Source organism: Pseudochaenichthys georgianus, chromosome 4 (genome assembly GCF_902827115.2).
Source record: "Pseudochaenichthys georgianus chromosome 4, fPseGeo1.2, whole genome shotgun sequence".
In the NCBI taxonomy this organism is placed as follows: domain Eukaryota; kingdom Metazoa; phylum Chordata; class Actinopteri; order Perciformes; family Channichthyidae; genus Pseudochaenichthys; species Pseudochaenichthys georgianus.
In genome coordinates this window covers 4,021,345-4,041,253 of record NC_047506.1, presented here as the reverse complement: position 1 = coordinate 4,041,253, position 19,909 = coordinate 4,021,345, and the positions used below count along the sequence as shown (strand labels likewise).

The 19,909-nt window shown below is 41.2% G+C and overlaps 1 protein-coding gene across 1 annotated transcript; it reads left to right on the top strand.

Moving 5' to 3' along the window:
• On the top strand, positions 1-17,247 carry LOC117445386 (guanine nucleotide-binding protein subunit alpha-14-like). Its single transcript, XM_034081046.2, has 8 exons — positions 1-296; positions 617-781; positions 6,505-6,689; positions 6,993-7,147; positions 8,145-8,273; positions 10,467-10,596; positions 11,864-12,017; positions 15,324-17,247. Exons 2-8 carry the CDS (start codon positions 631-633, stop codon positions 15,527-15,529), a joined length of 1,110 nt encoding a protein of 369 aa, XP_033936937.1. The 5' UTR covers positions 1-296; positions 617-630; the 3' UTR covers positions 15,530-17,247.
• Positions 17,248-19,909: the final 2,662 nt, after the last annotated feature.

Genomic DNA, 19,909 nt, shown 5'->3' with positions numbered 1-19,909 from the left:
GCATTCCTACCGCAGAGCGTTTCCAGCGGAGCACGGAGCTGCACATTCCTCTGAAGGTGCGGTGTGGACTTTCCCGGGCGGAAGGTTGTTTAGAGTGGGCTGAAAGAGATTTGAGAAAGTAGTTTTAACTCCGTATCAGCGGGCTAAACAATGACGCTGTCTGTGCGCTTCAGCGACAGTAACTGCTAGCTGTTAGCCGCAGGTGGACCGGGGGACCCGGTGGAGAAATGGAGCATACCGAGAAATCAGAGACTGGACCTGCTCGTTTTCAGGGAGTGTGACGGTCTGATTTACAGGTAAAAGAAAGCTGTTTTTTTTTACTTTTATGACTTTGACTTTCTCTTGAATTAGCACAACGTTTATTTAAAGGTCTATATGATGTCAACACACTGCAAAGGGGCGAAAAACGCATTTAAACACCTGTAAAAGTGTAAAAACACCTGTTAAAGTGTACCTGTCTATGTAAAAGTAAGATTTCCGAGGGGGGTGTGTAGTGTTAGAATAGATCCTGACAGGTCCATTAATTAGAAAATCCCGAACTTGACAACGAGTTTATTGTCAGTCCTTATCGGCTCATAACGTGCAGCTGATTATTCATTAACAGTGTTTTGCTCAGGGTTTCTGTGGGCCATGGCGGGCTGCTGGCCGTGCTGCCCCAGCCTGCTTGTGTGCTGCCTGTCGGAGGAGGACAAGACCGGCCTCGCGGTGGACAAGGAGATCGCGAGGATCCTCAAGCAGCAGAAGAAGAAGGAGAGAAGGGAAATTAAAATCCTCCTGCTGGGTCAGTGACACATTTTTATTTTATTCACTAATGTAGGCTACTTTACTTTCCATTATCTGCTACTCTATACTTCTACTGTACTACATTTCATTGGCAAATATTTACTTATATAATAATTGTTTACTCCATTACATTTCCAACTTGCAAATTCTGATTAATAAAACACATTTTAATGATAAATAATTGATAATAAATGCCAATTATTATAGGTTTAACACTGTATTTAAAACGTTGTTATTAATATACAATAACATATATTATAAGAGAATATATATATATTTTAATTATAAGATTGATTAGAATATAAAAAAAATGTTGATGCCATGACGACATTTACAAGCTACTTGGCATTATATAGTAATGCCTAGCTTGTATTTGACCTGCTGCAGCATTCATGTAATGAACACATTAATGCATTAATACAAATGTATAAATACAATTATATATAAAATAGTTATTATCATTATTTGTTATACTTTTTGAATGGGCTGTGTCCATAAGAGTATCTTTACTCTTAGTACTTGGAGCAGACTATGTTTTGTCTGCAATCTCCCCGAGTAATGCAGGAATTTCACATGTGACACAGCATTTATACACACTCTATTATTACTCCTTTCACTTAAGTAAAATATCTCAGTACTTCAAAGCCCTAAATGGGCTGGCTCCTGCCTATATAGCCAAACTCCTCCACCGCTACACCCCAGCCAGAGCTTTAAGGTCTGCTGACCAGCTGTTGCTGATAGTGCCCAAGACCAGGCTCAAAACCCGAGGGCACCGAGCCTTCGCAGCAGCTGGCCCCAGGCTCTGGAACACTCTGCCCCTCCATGTGAGGTCGGCCCAGACACTAGAGTTTTTTAAATCCTCACTAAAAACACACTTCTTCTCCCTGGCCTTCTAGTCAGAGCGGAGCACGACACCTAACTATTCCCTGTATTTTTGTTTTTTATATTTCTGTTGTAAATTATTGTCTTTTGTTGTGATTGTAGTAATGTATTTTTATTACATGTACAGCACTTTGGCTCGACCAAAAATCACTGCCCGATAATTATCGGTCCGATATTAGGAATTATGACGTCATCCCGATAAACCCGATACCAGTATTAATAGCCCCGATAATATAAAATATATTTTTTGGGTAAAAAAAAAGAAAAAAATACTGCGGTGTGGGTGGATTGGGATGAGGGGCGCTTGTTTTTCACTCGGCTCCTCCCGTTTTGCCAGTACTGTGGTATTAGTGCAGGGGTGGGGAACCTAATTAGGGGTGGGGAACCTAATTACCTAATTGTACAATTTGGTACGGCCCTCGAAGTAATTTATAAACACACGCAAAAAAGAAAAAAAATGTAAGAAATCTTGACCGCGAACAAATTAAACAAGCGAGTGCCTGTTTTTCCTGGCCAAGGTCAGGGTCCTTGAACACAACACGAGCCTAACGTGTCATCACGTGGTATATGTCTCGTCTGACAGGGGGGCAGTTCTGACGGAGAGCACCAGAACGCTGCTCCAGCACTTCAGAAACTGCAGTAGGCCTACCCATAAGAAGCCGTACACATGCCGCAGTTTCTGCGTCTGTGTCTTTAGTTGAAAGCCCAGTGGCGATCTGCTCATCTGTCATACTGATCATACAGTCAATAACTTTGTTGTTATTAGCATCTGGTTAGCTAGCTATGCTAACGAATATAGGAAGCTTTTTCTACAACCAGTGAGGTAAAGACACATCTTTATATGATCATTATAAAAAAATAAGAGAATAAAGTAAACAGGTATAAAATACTATATGACAGTAAAAAAAAGTTGTTATTAATAAAGAAGAATACAGTTTGAAAGGAGAGTGATTTGTCAAATATTCATAAAGAAAAAATAAATCTGCTTCCAGTTCTGTTTCATATGGGTGTTGAGAGATGTGTCCATAGATCTCCTAATGTTGCTCTCAAAGTGCACCAGATTGATGCTTTTAACTTCAACATTTAAAAAAAAATCTTCCCGGGGGAGTCCCCGGACCCCCCTAGAGGAGGTTAGGTCCCCCCCACTTAAATTATGTTCACATGGATAGGAAACTAAATACATTTGCAAACATCTTATGTCCATATCTTTCTGTTTTGGTGGTCACGCCACACCGTGCATGCATACGCGAGTCATGGTGAGATATCTGGAATAAGAGGTTTTCTTTGCACAGAATGAAATTAATGGGCTGTGATTTTAGTTTTTTAAGCAGAGGTCAATAATTTGTACGGCCCTCTGAGGATATTGTAAAAATTGAAATGGCCCTTGAGAGGAAAAAGGTTCCCCACCCCTGTATTAGTGGTTTAGGAAGAGGGGAGTTCTTCACAAATCCAGCGCTCCCTAATACTTCGAACCTGATCAGTCACCTGAAACATCGCCATCGCTACGATGTAAACAGATTTTCTATTTCTTTATAGATATTTTACAAATCACTCCCCTTTTAAAACAAACCGTTTGAGACCCACTGAGATAACTAGACTAAAGTTGTAGTTCATTAGGGTTGTGAGTTGGTATTCGGATCAGGAGGTCACAGGTTCAAACCCCACTGCAGTCAGCATGTCGTTGTGTCCCTGGGCAAGACACTTCACCCCAAATTGCTCCTGTGGGGATTGTCCACAGTATTGAGTATGTAAGTCGCTTTGGATAAAAGCGTCTAACAAGTGACGTGTAAAAGTAATAATAATAACTATCTAAACACTGAGAGTCCTTTACTTCACCTGAGCTGAGGTTATCTGAGACTCTCAGTCTGACAGGAGAGAGTTCTCTCTCCACCTTGTTGTTGAAAAAGCTCCTTATATCCGTTAGCTTGGCTAGCTAGCACCAGATGCTAACCACAACGATCTCCGGTAGATACCCACCGGTGCGCGAGCTCTCTCTCGCTCGCTTGCGCACGCACACAAAATGGCTCGTGTCACACACACACACACACAGAGCAGAGCTTGAATGAAACAGACTCAGAAGTAAGCTACTTGTACTCACGAGGCCTATTATGTGCAGAATCCCTCTCGCTTTCAGGTGGTTTTGATTGAGTGTCCACACGTGGACGTGTAAGGACTAAAAAACGATCCATTTGTCACTTTGCTGTTAGCAAATCATTTGGGGCTCCAGCTAACAGGAAGTCACTCAAGTGTCACAAAGTAATTTAGTCTATGGGTAGGTCAAAATCGAATGGGTGCTGGCCATTGGCCTAATCATATCACCTGTGTTGGCTTTATGTTTTTGGTCAAACATTTATTTGTTTCACATTTGCATTGATGTAATCAATAATTCTTCTGATTTAATTTAATAAAAATAATAATAATTTTCAAAAAAAACAAACAAAAAAAACCATTTCTTGGGGGTGCTTAGGGGGTGCTTTGGCGCCGCCCCTGTCTGCCACAAGCGGGCGGCAGGAGCGGGGCTGTCAGCATCAGCTTGTAGATGGTATTTTAAACTCGATGCGCTCTGAAACTACGGGGCGGCCAAGGAAAATAAAATACACATGCGTTAATCGCGTTAAAATAATTAGTGGCGTAAATCTTTTTTTATTATCGGTATCGGTCTTGAGAAGCAGATAAATAAAAACTTGCAAATAAAACTTGATTTGATTCTTGCACCTCTGATTTAATATGAGATCAATTCATTAAAAAAAGCAGTGATGGCAATTCAATTTTATAAGGTAAATAAATGAACTCAGACAGTTTAAAAGGGCATGATAAAGGAACGCCCTTCTTTAACACTGCCTGTCCTGTTTGGCAGCCCTGCAGCACAGTGTGAAAACTATGTGAAGCATGTGTCACTGTCACAGTATGCAAAGTATGGTTCGGATGAGGATCGGTTGTACCTGAAAGCCACAGAAACCTACAGGCCTGCGGCTGGTTGGATGACTTTCAAATGTAATATTAATCTCCAAGGCTGACAATGAACCGTGGGGTGAACATGTGTGAGAGGCAGACATCTGGTTATGTCACCTTATGGTTTATTGGTTTTCTTTTAAGGGCGTTTTTTAATCACTTAACTGCAGAAGTAGCTGAGAAACAGCGCTGAGATGACTCAGAGTATTGTTGAAATTCAGCTTCTGACAACTTGTATTTTACCGATACTGTTCTTTCAATTCATTTTGCTCACAAAGTTTAAAATACAAGTAAAACCATAAGACAAAATGGAGATAAGTGAATGGGAAACCTTGATAAGCTATCTATAGGTTAAAAAAGGACACTTAAAAGAAAGTAAAAAACACCTTAACACCAACCAAATAACCTAAAAAAATAATATATATATAACACCAACTCATCAATCTTAACATTTGGTCAACATTTGGTAAGATATAATAAACACATATATATGACAAAGGGAAAATAATGGTTTTAATTAAATTCATTAGACTAGAGCCTGAAGAAGGGGATTAATCATTTAATAATACTCTGCACATTTATTCACCTACATTTGACTAACCCCTGTTGTTGTGGCCTTACAGACTGTAACCACGGCACAAAATGAGCAGGCTGAACTGCTACAAACAGTCTTATCAAACTAAATCTGTTAATCCTCTCAATACTTGTCTACTATGAAGTAGATGTTGGCCATGAGGGTGATGCAACAGGTTGCCATTGTCAGTAGTTGTGTATATGTAGACGTGTCTGTGCAAACTGCGTATGTGTGTTAAAAGGTCAATGGTTTTTTTTAAATCTTCTTTTAGATTTGTATCTGTGGAACTGCAGTATGGCGTCCAGATCACATTCCTAAATATAATATTTTTGGTAGTGTTTTTTTGCGAAAAGGAAGCATTCACTCTACTTTTATCTCTGTTTTTGGTCTCCACCAACTGGCAACCGACACATTTGGCTCCGTAGCTCATTTATGCTCCACTATGTTTACCAGCTAGTTACTGTTTGGTGCTGAGCAGGATGTGTACAGTGTGAGCTTTCATCATCTAACAAACACCGAACTTTAAAACCAATGACGCTGAAACAATCATTATTTGAGTTCATCACTACGAGCAGAATCTAGCTATTTCACGATATTCAGCCCCAAAAAACTGGAACTTAAACCGTGGTCAAAAGTTCAGCAAGTCTTCAAACATTTGTTCATGACTGAATCACTGACCTCTTTAAAAACGATTCTTCAAACTCACTTTTACGGTTTGTGTCTTAACTTTGCCTTTTAAACTTGAATTATATGATTTTATATCCAGTACCATACATGGGTTTTATAGTCTTATTATTGTTTTATTGTAAAACTTCTTGAAATGAAAGGTTATTTTAAAGTCGTTTTATTATTATTAATAAATGTTATTAGTATTTAACGTCCTGTCTGGAATACTAATTATATATTATAAAATATAATAATAATACTTATTATTGTTATATAACAGACAGTCAGATCCTGAAGTGAAGAACCCTTCTCGTTAAAAGTGACTGTATGTCTTTGAGTCACCTTTTTGAAATCCCCCTTGACATTTATCCACTCTCGTAAACAAATTCTAAACATGTTCACCCCTACAAGGTTTCATTCCAGCTGACCTGCATGTGTTTAGACTGTGGGAGGGAACCCATCAAGACTCAGGTAGAGCATGAATAAACAGAGAGATAATGCAACAGCGAGGCGATGACGCTAAGTGTACTTCATATAACCGTTTTGTGTGGTTGACATTGTGCTGCACATGTCTGTAATTGGTGCAAAACATGTGATTTTTAACGCAGTATAAATTAAATAAACCCGAGACATCATCAATTCCTCAGGTACTGGAGAAAGTGGAAAAACCACTTTCATCCGGCAGATGAGGATCATCCACGGACGAGGCTTCTCAGAGGAGGAGAGGAGGAGTTTTGCCAAATGCATCTTCCAGAACATCCTCACAGCCATGAAGGCCATGACGGGAGCCATGGCCACGCTCAAAATCCCCTACTTCAACCCCGAGAACGAGGTAAAGTCTCACGTAAACAAACAGAGTGGTGCGGGCATCAGGGCAGAGATCGTGCCCACATCAAACACAGAAACACACACTCAGCAGCACGATGCAGTCGATACATGATACTTTTATCCATGTATTTTTTCTTTTAATGTTTCTTTTATTATCTTTTCTTTTTAATGACTGATTTTAAATGCCATTTTCTTAATGTCTTTCGTTTTTTGTAAAGCACTTTGAATGGCCTTGTGTTGAAAGGTGCTCTATAACTAAACTTGCCTATACAGAGTGTTTATGCCGAATGTCACACCCACCTTTCAGATTTACGGGAAGTGGCTGCATGACATAAACACGGTGCAGATCAGCCACCTGGAGCGCGGCTACGTGGACGCCATCTGCCGCCTCTGGGCAGACTCGGGGGTGCAGGTGTGTTACAGCCGACGCTGCGAGTACCAGCTCCTGGACTCCACTGAGTAGTGAGTATCTGTATGAGAGCGTCATGTCAGCAAACACCGTCACTGCAAGCTGTCCAAGATGATGTCACACTACGGGATCTATAAGAGAAGGTGTCTGACATCGAACTGTCAGGGGAGTAAAGCAAAAACTCACCTCTTAAACTAAATAGTATAGTTTCTATACAGTATACAGTATACATGTCAGATGGGGCTACCAAGTCTGTGAATAGGCATCTGGTTTACGCACTTACAGTAAATGGGACTTTTTGATGACGTATGCCTGCACTGCGCTTTGCATCATACTTCGCTGTGTCATCTAAAAGTTGTATTTTTATTTGTAGTTTTCTTAATTTATTCTTTTCATTTAAAGACAATAACCTTTTGATGACATCATAAAAGAAAGGATCCTTTTGTATTGATATGTCCCTCATTTTCTGCCACACACCCTCAGAATGAGTTGTATACTATGTGTTTTTGTACTGAGACCACTGGAGGGGGCTAGTTCCCCGCAATGGTCTTTATTCAGCCATTTTCCAGCCATGTTGAAACCACCAGTTGATCAAAGAGTGACTACGGAAGCACATCAAACGCCTGTGAGCCGGAAGAAACATGAATCATCTTTTAAAGTGTTTCGGAGAACCTGAATGTCACAATACCGCAGACATTTAAAAAAAGAAAATCATCATGAAAGCATGTAGTGAGCCTCACGCTCAAAGTATGTAACGTGTCCCAGAACAAAGGCTCAGCCAGCTCCGTTTCCTATTTCCTCTGTTTACCCAGTAGCTCAATCATCGCGCTGTGTGATAAGAGACAGGCTGCAGCTAATGACAGCTTGTATCAACACGAGCCACACAGCCGTCATCTGTGCACACGGCGATATGGACTCGCTCCACTCCCTTCTTGTATTTTTAATCACTGTTTTTTTTTTTATCATCATCATATATCTCGTGTCCCTTCAGTTTGCTTTACCTGTGGAGTAAACAGAGACAATATGGAACTTCCTTCCTCTCTCTTTCAGCTACATGAATAACCTGGACCGCATCTCCGCCCCGGACTACATCCCCACGGAGCAGGACGTGCTGCGGGTTCGATTCCCCACCACGGGCATCCACGACTACTCCTTCACCATCAAGACCATCACGCTAAGGTGACGGCCTTCAGATCACTCGTCTTAATTCCCTTACTTCTGGACTCTTGCTGTTTTGAGTGCCTAAGTGCGTTCATGTGGGTTCTGGATACAGCGTTGGAAGCTGGGTCGATTAATCGGATTAAAGTTGCTCACTGCCAGATGAAACAAAAATGTACCATGACCAAAATCTCCTGCACTCATTGAATAAAGGATTACATCTGCTTTTGCCTTAAGCCACGCCTCCAATCCGCTGAGTCCAGTCTCGGGTCCGTCAAATGGACGAAGAGGGAAATAACTCTGGATTCCGCTAGTTTGGCTATTTTTTTGTAAATGTCCCCGTTGTGGGACAAATAAAGGATTTCTGATTTACAATGTTAGGACCTTATGATTTAAACAAGGGCTATTCAAGTGTCAGTGCAGGGAAGAAGTTGGTTTACTTCGTCGATGGACACACAGATTTACTGAGGTCTCTTTCTCAATGCACGTCAATGGGAAAAGTCATTTTGAGCCCAGTGGCATCACTTGACTGACACGGAAAGACGATACCACAGGTTGGCCAATACTCAAATGTGTTTCACCGCGCACTTCCTGCAGTCTTGGTCCATACTGAGAAGTGCGCCGTGCACTATGAGAACCGGGATGGGTGAATTATGACAATTACAAGTTGTAATTGTGAAACTCGGGACACTTCTCACTCTCAACGAACTTCATCTCGGCTTCTGAAGTGTTGGGACCAGCCGTGATTGGGGTTGATTCGCTGAACAAATACAAGTTATCCATGTGTTTCTTATATAATATTGACTAAATGGTATCACTACACTAAAGAGGCCATCATTTTGAAAGGTTAATTGAGCAGTCTGGCATGATTCGGTGCAGAAATCGATAATGTTTCTAGCTAGCTAGCGTTAATAAACTACGCTACCCAGTCAAAATGCACACACAATTGAGATGAACCGAATGGAGACGCAGCACAAGAGAAGCTTGTACCCACACTATTCACTGCATTGAGGGGAAGCTCACTATTGACTGATGCAGAGGCTTTGTCTGCGACAGGATCAGAGTTATGATGGAGGTTATAGATCTTCAGGGGAAGGTTTATTTTGAACCTGCGTCGTTTCTTTCTGAAACCAGAGGAAGACCTGACTCCAGCTGAGCAGACAGATCACATTGCTTTGTGTGTTCCCAAATTAAATGACCCACACAATTAAAACAAACTAGACTGAAGACAAGGTTTGTTTTGGCTCTGTGCTCCGGCACAACTGACAGATTAATGATGGACGGTACTGCTTCTGTGTCGTTCACACGGCTACGCCCAGCCTGCAGCAAGACAGCAGGAGTTCATAAAGACAGATCCAGCTTTCCATTGCAAACACAACAACAACAACAAAGTCAATTTGAATATTTGTCACAATTGAATTTGCAGGCCTTCGTTGTCTACAACCAAATCATTAATTACTTACAAAAACATACACTATGTGATAATTGGAAAATCAATAGAAAATCAAATTAAATCTTGAATCCTTTCCTAGGATGGATATCCTCGTGGATTCATCTTCCTATTATACACACATGCATTTCCAAACATTTGGACTACCTATGTTGCAAATGTATTATCTTTTCAATTTACACACGGCATCTATTGCACGTCTGTCCGTCCTGGGAGAGGGATCCCTCCTCTGTGGCTCTCCCTGAGGTTTCTCCCATTTTTCCCTTTAAACTGGGTTTTCTTTGGAAGTTTTTCCTTGTACGATGTGAGGGTCTAAGGACAGAGGGTGTCGTATTGTCATACTGATATTCTGTACACACTGTGAAGACCACTGAGACAAATGTAACATTTGTGATATTGGGCTATATAAATAAACATTGATTGATTGATTGATAGGCAAAGATAACAAACGTATTACGCATCAACATCAAACCTCCGTACCGCTTTTAGTTTATCTTTCATATGTCAGGATTTTTAAGGTCAAAATACATTTAACCGAGTCTATTTGAAGAATACAAATATAGTGATATTTGTATTTCTTCACCCAGCACCTCCTTATCTGAAGTACAGGTCCTTAAACAGAGAATATGTCGACCTTAGGACTCAATACTAGCGCCTGCTTTGTTTATATCTTAAGTGTGTTCATTTGAACAGCATTAGCACGGCTTCCTTGTTTACTTGTTTGTTTTTCTCTTGCCTTTCTAACTCTTGCTCCTCTCTGGCAGGATCATGGATGTTGGCGGTCAGAAGTCGGAGCGCAGGAAGTGGATCCACTGTTTTGAAAACGTCACCTCGCTCATCTTCCTGGCGTCGCTCAGCGAGTACGACCAGGTCCTGGAGGAGAGAGAGACCATCGTAAGAGACACGTCTAACCTCACTGCAGAGCGTGGACAAAATAACAGAAACAGCCTAAACAGTCCAATATTTATATATATATATATATATATACACACACAACATACTGTAGCTTATTGTAGATCTGCAACAATGAATTGATTATCGAGTTAATGTAATGAATTAAAATAAATAAATAGTTATATTTATAAGCAACCGCTTTTAAAATCAATTGAAGGTTTTAGTAACTTTTCAAGTACAAATACTGATTTAAATCTTGTGTTTTTGATATTGTTGCTTTTTTATGTTTAATATTGTAAACTAAATATGTTTGGAAAATGTGTCAGACAAAACAAGTTATTCAAAGACATCATTGTGGACATGTTCCCTATCTTATGATGTTTTATAGACTAAGCTATAATGGATTCCTAACAAAATATCAATTAATTAATTATTAATAAATAATCCTTAGTCGCATCCACATATATAGATTATTGTTGCCGTTACATTAGCATACAAAAAAGCCTTTACATTTTTAAATAACAATAAATGTAAATGCCTTATACACAGCCAGTAGTATGGCTTAATTAAATGGAGTAAAAATGTATTAATTTCCCATTAAAACGCATTGTTCTTTTCTTCCGAATGTTTTCTCACTGCAGTCAGTTCATACTTCCTCCAGCAGGTTTCACTCTTGCACAACAAAACCTCCCCCTCTCTCTCTCGCCTTCTGTCCCTCCCCCCTCCCTCCCATCCTGTCTCTAAGCTGTTTATCTCTCCCAGCCACTTTGTCATCTGCAAACACAGTCATTAACCTCCACAGAGGCCCGTGTGCTCCAGACCCCCATAAACCCCCCTCCTCTCTTTAAAGGACTGCTTTCCTCCCGGCTTCGTCACAATCACAATCTGTCTTTCCATCCATGAGGAGTCAAAATCATCTCTCAGAAACTCACTGGTGTAGTTCATGTATCTAGAACAACATAAATCCCAAAATCATTTTAACGTGTTTTGGTAAGGTGCCTGAAATAAGATCTGTGGTTAACACAAGCTGAAGAGATTTTAATGTTTTGTTCCACACAAAATACCAAATTTGTGTCCTCAAAAAGTTTCTAGTAGCTAATGAGACTATAACATAATTATGCCGACATAAGGAAAAGCGAAAGCGTTTTTTTTCTTTAAGCCTGGCGTTAGCTTTCTACTACGATAGCTTTTACTCACATCATAAAAGTTCTGTTCATTTATAAAAAATATCCTCCAGTATAAAATGTGACTCTGTTTCCGTCTTCAGAACCGAATGCACGAGAGTCTGGCTCTCTTCTACACCACCATCCACTCTCCTTGGTTCTTCAACACCTCCATCATCCTCTTCCTCAACAAGACTGACATCCTGGCTGACAAAATCATGACCTCTGACCTGCAGAAATATTTCCCCAACTTCGCAGGTAAACACTGGATAGAACTGCTTTTAGTAAACACCTGAGGCATGAGGTCAGCGTTTACATTTGTTTAGGGGAGAGTCTCAACAACTTTTGAATTGACTGCAAGGACATTTGGCTCCAGCGTTCAGGCCCCTCGTATGATCAATTGTACTCCAGCACCAAAAACCCATATTACATTACATTCCATTTAGCTGACGCTTTTATCCAAAGCGACTTACAACAAGTGCGTTCGACCAACAAAATACAAACTTGAAGAAAACAGAATCATAAAGTACATCAGGCTTCATAGAGCCAAACATTTCAAGTGCTACTCAACTGGCTTTAGATAAGCCAGTCCTTTGTTAGTATATAAGTGCTTTGTTAATAATTCTATCGCTCGAAGTGGAGTCGAAAGAGATGAGTTTTCAGTCTGCGCCGGAAGCTGTGGAAGCTATCTGCTGTCCTGATGTCAATGGGGAGCTCATTCCACCATCTTGGAGCCAGGATAGCTACAGGCAACATATCATTTGAAATGTTGCAAGCCTACTGACAACACCGACAGCCTCAGTTGTATTGTATCAGTGCTCATCAGCTAATGTTAGCATGCTGAATAGGGCTGTGGATTGGCAAGAGCAACCAAATGCACCCCTGCCTGTATGTCACAGCCTGCATAGAAGCTCCGCCCCATATGCAAGATGTATGTAAGTGGAAGCCGCCTTACTTCATGCATAGGAGTTTGGACTGAATGATCACAATGGGGAAAGGCATGGCATGCTAGCTTGTCAAATCCCAAATATAAGCCTGGTTGGCTAAGGATTCCAAATATGAGAAAGGTGCACACTTTGTGTAAAATCTTTTGTGAGCCAGATCCAGCATCCTCCGAGTCACAAAGTCAGATATGGTCTCAAAAGTGTGTAAATCCCAACCTGATGCACCCGCTGTTAAAAAGAATGTATCATTAAGAATATATGTTATAGATTGGAGCGCAGTCTCAACCTCAGTGTCATCCTGACTCTGAACCCAAATCAGAGTCAACAAAACAATAAAATCCACACACACACACACACACACACACACACACACACACACACACACACACACACACACACACACACACACACACACACACACACACACACACACACACACACACACACACACACACACACACACACACACACACACACACACACACACACACACACACACACACACACACACACACACAGAGTCACTTCCAGGTACTTAGTGTGCTTAATGATGTGACTGCAGCCTGTAGCTCTGTTGGTGTGAAAAGCTGAACAGCGTTGCCCTAACCTCCCCTCCATGACCCCCCCCCCCCTCGCTCTGTTACCCATGGCAACAACCACAGACTGATATTGTGCTTCACGCAAGCACCCCCCGCTACCCCCCCAGGTGTACATTTGTGAGAGGTTTATGAGTGCAAGGGGAAAATGTGTGACCGTGAGTGATTAATTGTGTGTGTGTGTGTGTGTGTGTGTGTGTGTGTGTGAAGCGCCTTCAGTTTAACCTCAACAACAACTCTGTGCAGCTCTTCCTCTGTTGCTAATGCTGCGTTTCCGTTTGGCCCTTTTTATCGCTGCTGTAAAGTGAAGGCTCCTGTTGTTAAGAAGCCACCCAGTCCTTTACCGTGTTAACACAGCGAGCAGCAACTGGACCAGCACTTACTGTAAATTATTTGTCAATGTTCACTGCTTATAGCTGCAGCTTCCTTTCACTTAAAGAGGCCATATTATGCTTTTAGTGGTTATCCCTTTCCTGTAGTGTGTTACATCAGAGAGGGAGTTTCTCTCTCACCCCCCCCCCCCTTGCCTACAAATAGGCCTTTGTTTACTTCCGTAATGAATGAATGAAAACTTTATTACAGACTCAGGGTCCGTTAGATAATAACATCATTATGTAACACACCTGAGGCCTGTACTACGAAGCAGGATTTTCGCATAGCGAGCTAACTTCAGGGGAAACTCAGGGTTTCCGGTCCTACGACGCTGGTTATCTTTTTAACGGGCTAGATCTCCATGGTAACTGATGCAGAGCGGCTAACCTGCTCCGGAGCAGGTTAGGTTGCAGGCTAAGAGATCAACTCAGTGAAAGCACTGCCTGCTGACCAATCAGAGCTCAGTGTGCGGAGTTTAAAGCGATCAAGTCATATTACAGGAGAACGGAAATACAGTTTAAACTGCCGTTGCAGGAAAGACGGCCGGCAAAAATCACAGATTGTGTGAACGTGAAAATGAATAGAATATCACCTCCCATCTTCAGAGCAATCTGACTATTATAACATTAGCGTTAAGAAAGCTTAATTAAATATCTGCCACAACATAAGTAACCGGATCAAAGTAACATTACGTAGCCTACAGTCCGTGGCACTGTGAGTGCAGACGTCGATGTGTCCCATTATCATTAATATCATATCATAATGTATCATATATCTCCTTATCTGAGTCAGCTGAGCCGTATCTGGCCGTGCAACACTCAGTGTCACATACTGTATGCAGAAGTATTATTTTAAGCAACACATAAGTTGACGAAACACTCGAGTCAAATGTAATTAAAGTCAGATCGTGTCTTAGACGGGGCAGTGATATCATAAACCTGTTAATGCACGCATTCAAACGCTTGTTCTGTTCCCAGCTGTATTCACCTTGCAGGTGCAGCTCTGTGGCCTTTATCCTGGATAAAGTGTTTAAGTCATGGATGTTTAAAGTTTAACTTCTTCATTTTTGTCTAATATTATAGTTAACTTTTCATTCAGGAAGTATGACGCTGCGCTGTCAGTGCGCTTCTCCATGTTTGTGATTGGTCGAATGCTCCAAATACCACCCCTTTCATGTGAACGCGCACCTAACTAGATAGGACACGGCTGGCTTGAGCGATCCACTTGATAACCAGCGTCGTAGGACAGTTTAGCGAGAGCGCGTATGTTTTGGATTAGGCCAACCGGCTAACTTAAACATATCCAGGTTGAACCGGCTTCGTAGTACAGGCCTCTGTTCTTATCGGCGAGCGCTCCAATACATTGCACGTGATAGGCCAAGGGACCGGACGAATCACAACAGAGGCGACCAGCTAACCAATCAAAGCAGACTGGGCTCTGAGTCCACACAAACGCCAAAAAAACAGACACAACAGACGATTACGGAGACGTTTTTGGTAATCTTAAATCCAGTGCAACACACAAGATACTCAACATAAAAAGAACAAAATAATTAAAAGTCACAAAATGGTGCACGAGTGAAAAGCAGGAATATTTGTTCTTGACAACACAACTATTTCCATCTCTTGTATCTTTCTCACGTCTGTTTACAGGCAAGCGGCACGACCCGGATGATGCTAAGAACTACATCCGCAAGTTGTACGAGCAGCAGGCCATCAACCGGGACAACAGGGACCAGTGGAAGACGCTGTACCCTCACTTCACCTGCGCCACCGACACCAACAACATCCGCAGAGTGTTCAGCGACATCAAGGACACGGTGCTGCTCAAATCTCTCCGGGACTACGGGGTCATCTGAACTCTTCCACAGCTCTGGATGAACTGGAAGAAGAACTCTGCTGGTTCTTGACTCTGTCTGCACTATTTTACCTTTACTGATGAACGCCAGACTTCTTTTTCTACTTTTCTACAACAACAACTACACTGTCGTCCATTTTTCTAACCCCCTTCGCACAGGGTGTATTGAAGAATAACGATGGAGGAGTCTTCTCTCACCAACACACTGTAATGGAATGGAAATTGGGAGAAATAACAATAATGATGTGACTTCTGATCAGGGAGCTAAGGAATAAACCACTTGTCTCACAGCCAGCAGCTTTCTTCCCCAATTTCGAGTGCTTGGAAAACATGCAGTGACTCCATAATTGAAGCAGGAGCAGAGATGCAGTCAGGTGTTGTGCGGCCACTAACGGAGTAATAACTTTTCCAAGTGGAGATGGGGGCTTCAGGTTCAAACTGTAATCACACAAACTGTTTCCATGAGTTCAAATCCACGGTATCTTTTATTATCAGACTACCTAAATCGGGGATTTTCTCTCATTGATTAACGTCACCTCAGTCTTCGATTGTTTCACAAACACTCCTGACAGAGAGCCAAAATCCCTATTGATTACAGTTAATCTCACACTGGCCGTGTTGCTATCTGTTCAGCACCGTCTCCCTCAATTATTATGAGCAGAACATTTGTGTTACTACCTGGTGAGTCCCTCTCATGGTGCCATATCAGAAGTATGAAATAACATCCCCTGAATCAAAATGCATCAAGGACTTCCTGGTATTACTGGCATATTAGAATAATTTCTCGCATACTTAATAGTATGGGTATTAGAAACCTTTTGTACATTAGGCTATGTAGGTAGGAGATTCACTTGGATGGAAATGGTGAAACATATGTGTTACACTGCTAAGATAAACAAGAGAATCACAATAGAGTATTCAATTAAAAGAAAACTGATTTGAATGTTGAGTTCTTAGTCAAACACCTATTCAGCTGAATGTGATAGGTAGATCTACCGGTTGTTGGCGTTGATTCAACACACTGCAGATTGTTTAATGAGAGAAAAATACCGATGGATTAATGGCTTGTTAACAGTCTCCAAAGTGTTCATCATTGCTGTGTGGGAGGAAATGCTCATGAAGGAGTGTGGCTTTGGTTGGAAACACTGCAGAGAAAACCCTTTAAGGTGCCTTTAATCAATGGATAAACAGTGGATCCGTTGACTTCTTGCATGAGACAGTACTAACGCTACATTGTTAGCATCTTTTAGCTCTCCACTTCAACTTGTGTTGTGTTCACTCTCTCCGCCTTCGTAGCGTTTTTTCCAGACGCAACGGGCAGCTTTTGAGCACAAAAGTTTGAATAAAAAACACTGTTCATCACCTGCCAAGCCTTGAACAGCAGAGTTAGCAACTAGCTGTGATTATGGTGGAGCATTGAGCAGCTAGAGAGCAATGTCTTCTCTGCAGGAGCTGGTGGAGAACAAATACAAAGCGAAAAGGAGAGTGAATATCGCTAGGATAAGAGCAAAATAAATGCTCATGTTGTTAAATAACGGCTGGATTTGAAAATAAGCCACTGTTTGCACACCGGATGAAGTTACATCTGGTCATAGTCTCTGAAATGTGCCTCTTTTGTACTTTTAAACAGACAGCAATAAAGCCAACAGCAGATGTTGCATCTCTCAATGCAACACACTTTATTAAAATCAATAGCAGAAATGTGAGCACAACTCACAGTTAGAGGCTGACGGGTTGGAAAAGGTCACGAGGGAAGGAACGGAGAACTGTTGGAAAAAACCGATTTGTGGGCGAGTTCATATCAGAGACGGTGGACAAGCTGGGTGAAGAATATTAATGAGGTCGCAGTGAGAAATACGTGCGTGTTATTTATACAATTGTGTGGAAAAGGGGGATTTAAACATGTTTTTGATTAGAAGCGAGAGCTCCTCTACTATTGAGCATTAAGTAAAAAAAGACAATGAAATTATTTAAATAACTGGCCATGTGTTTGTTAAGTAGTTTTGGCTGCTCTTTTGTTAAATGTATATAGAGTTTATACTGCTACACAGTTGTATTGTACATTTACCAATGACTACTATTTGATTGAGTTTCATCTGCTGTTTTTGAAACACTGTTTACCCACAGCACACACTGTGATTGTAGTGAAATACTGTTTCTGCATTGGGAGATGACTTGTCGTACGGTGACAGTGGATTTATTTGATGTAGACTCGGGTGGAGGAAGTGGGCAAATACTTTTTTCTAGTTAACAATAAAAAACTTGGAACACACACACCATGCGGCTTGGTTTTGTTTGCCTGGCAGATATTGAGCGACAGAGTGTGTGCGAGGCATTTCTCAGTCCTCTCAAAGGCTGCAATCACACACTCGCTGTGACTGGCACTTCGCAAATTGTTTTAGACTTTTGTCAGAAGGGTGAACACCTTAATACAAACATCTTGTTTTCAAATATACAGGAAATACACAAAACAACAAGTACACTCGAGTCTAAAATGTCTCACACCAAGCGACTCTCCTCAAAATGCCTAAATACCTATACAGTGGGGCAAAAAAGTATTTAGTCAGCCACCAATTGTGCAAGTTCTCCCACTTAAAAAGATGAGAGGCCTGTAATTTTCATCCTAGGTATACCTCAACTATGAGAGACAAAATGAGAAAAAAAGAAGAAAAATCCAGAAAATCACATTGTCTGATTTTTAAAGAATTTATTTGCAAATGATGGTGGAAAATAAGTATATATAAGTTCATCTCAATACTTTGTTATATACCCTTTGTTGGCAATGACAGAGGTCAAACGTTATCTGTAAGTCTTCACAAGGTTTTCACACACTGTTGCTGGTATTTTGGCCCATTCCTCCATGCAGATCTCCTCTAGAGCAGTGATGTTTTGGGGCTGTCGCTGGGCAACACGGACATTCAACTCCCTCCAAAGATTTTCTATGGGGTTGAGATCTGGAGACTGGCTAGGCCACTCCAGGACCTTGAAATGCTTCTTACGAAGCCACTCCTTCGTTGCCCGGGCGGTGTGTTTGGGATCATTGTCAAGCTGAAAGACCCAGCCACGTTTCATCTTTAATGCCCTTACTGATGGAAGGAGGTTGTCACTCAAAATCTCATGATACATGGCCCCATTCATTCTTTCCTTTACACCAGGGGTGCCCAACCGGTTGATCGCCATCGACCCGTGAGATTCCCAGTCGATCGCGAGATGTGTCTAAAAATAGAAATGAATGTCCTATAACATAAACTTCCTGAACCAGAATAATGCACTTGAACGCATCAAAGCGTTGTGATTGGCCGGCGTGACCCCATGTGTCGGGGCGTGGCTGGTGGGCAGTAGGCGCTGACTTGTCCGTGAAAAAAAAAAGAAATCCAAAATATATAATTTTCACTCCTAGTGGGAGGATGATTATTTTTGTATCTATTCCAATTCAAAGTCCATCTGTCTCATCTGCAATGTGAGCGTGGCTTTATCGAAGAAGGGTAATTTAGGAGCGGCATTTCAAAACCGTGCACAAACGCTACGAGACGGAATTCCCTCCTAATTCTGCCCTACGCTCCCAAAAGGGGAGGGGCCTGAGAGGACAGCTAAATGCACAGCAGTCCATTTTCACCGACCAGGCCCAACAACAAGAGCAAGGCTGCTACCATAGCATCTTAACGTGTCAGTCACGTTCTTGCGAAACACATGAAGTCTTTCAAAGTTGGCGAAGTTGTGAAAGAAGCTTTCCTGGAGGCTGCCGACGCGTAATAAAAATAACAGCAGCATTTCAACAGGTTTTTGATATAATAAAAACTCAAGTTAGATACCGTTATTAATCAGCTGTAAGTTTTAGTTTGTTTGAACTTATTCATTATAAGTATTGTACAAAATGGTATAAGAATGCAAACTTAAATTGATTATAGTCTATTATCAATTCAGGTTAAGAAACTAGTGTTGATTGCATCCTATTTTAAAGGCATTTCTTTTTATACTCTAATAAAATGCAACAAAAAAAGGTTTTTATTCTATTATCTTTGTCTCTTTTATTACACTTTGGCAGCAGATTCCTGTGTAGCTTAAGATCTGAGTTGTCTTATTAGTAAGCCTAATTTATACTTTTGTCGCAACACTATTTTTATATAATGGCAAAGAAAGGGTTCAGAGTCTTTTCTTTTTTTCCTGTGTCATATGTGGCAGCACAGTTCAATGTTTCTTGAAAACATTACCCACTGTAGTGACGTGTGAATAAACTCCAACTCTGTATCAACAACACTGTTGTGTAACTTCAGTTAAATACTTGTGTAGAAATAAGATAAAGGATCTGCAGTATTTTATGAAGTATTAATCGTACAAAGGTCAGTTTTATACAAGTGGAAGTGTGTATTTACCTGGCAGT

What these genes read in the sequence shown, in the direction of transcription:
- LOC117445386 (XM_034081046.2), top strand. Translation starts at nt 631, where the DNA reads ATGGCGGGCTGCTGGCCGTGCTGCCCCAGCCTGCTTGTGTGCTGCCTG. An exon ending in CTCCTGGACTCCACTGAGTA is followed by an intron (nt 7,148 to 8,144) that starts GTGAGTATCTGT and finishes TCTCTCTTTCAG; the next exon opens with CTACATGAATAACCTGGACC. An exon ending in ATATTTCCCCAACTTCGCAG is followed by an intron (nt 12,018 to 15,323) that starts GTAAACACTGGA and finishes GTCTGTTTACAG; the next exon opens with GCAAGCGGCACGACCCGGAT.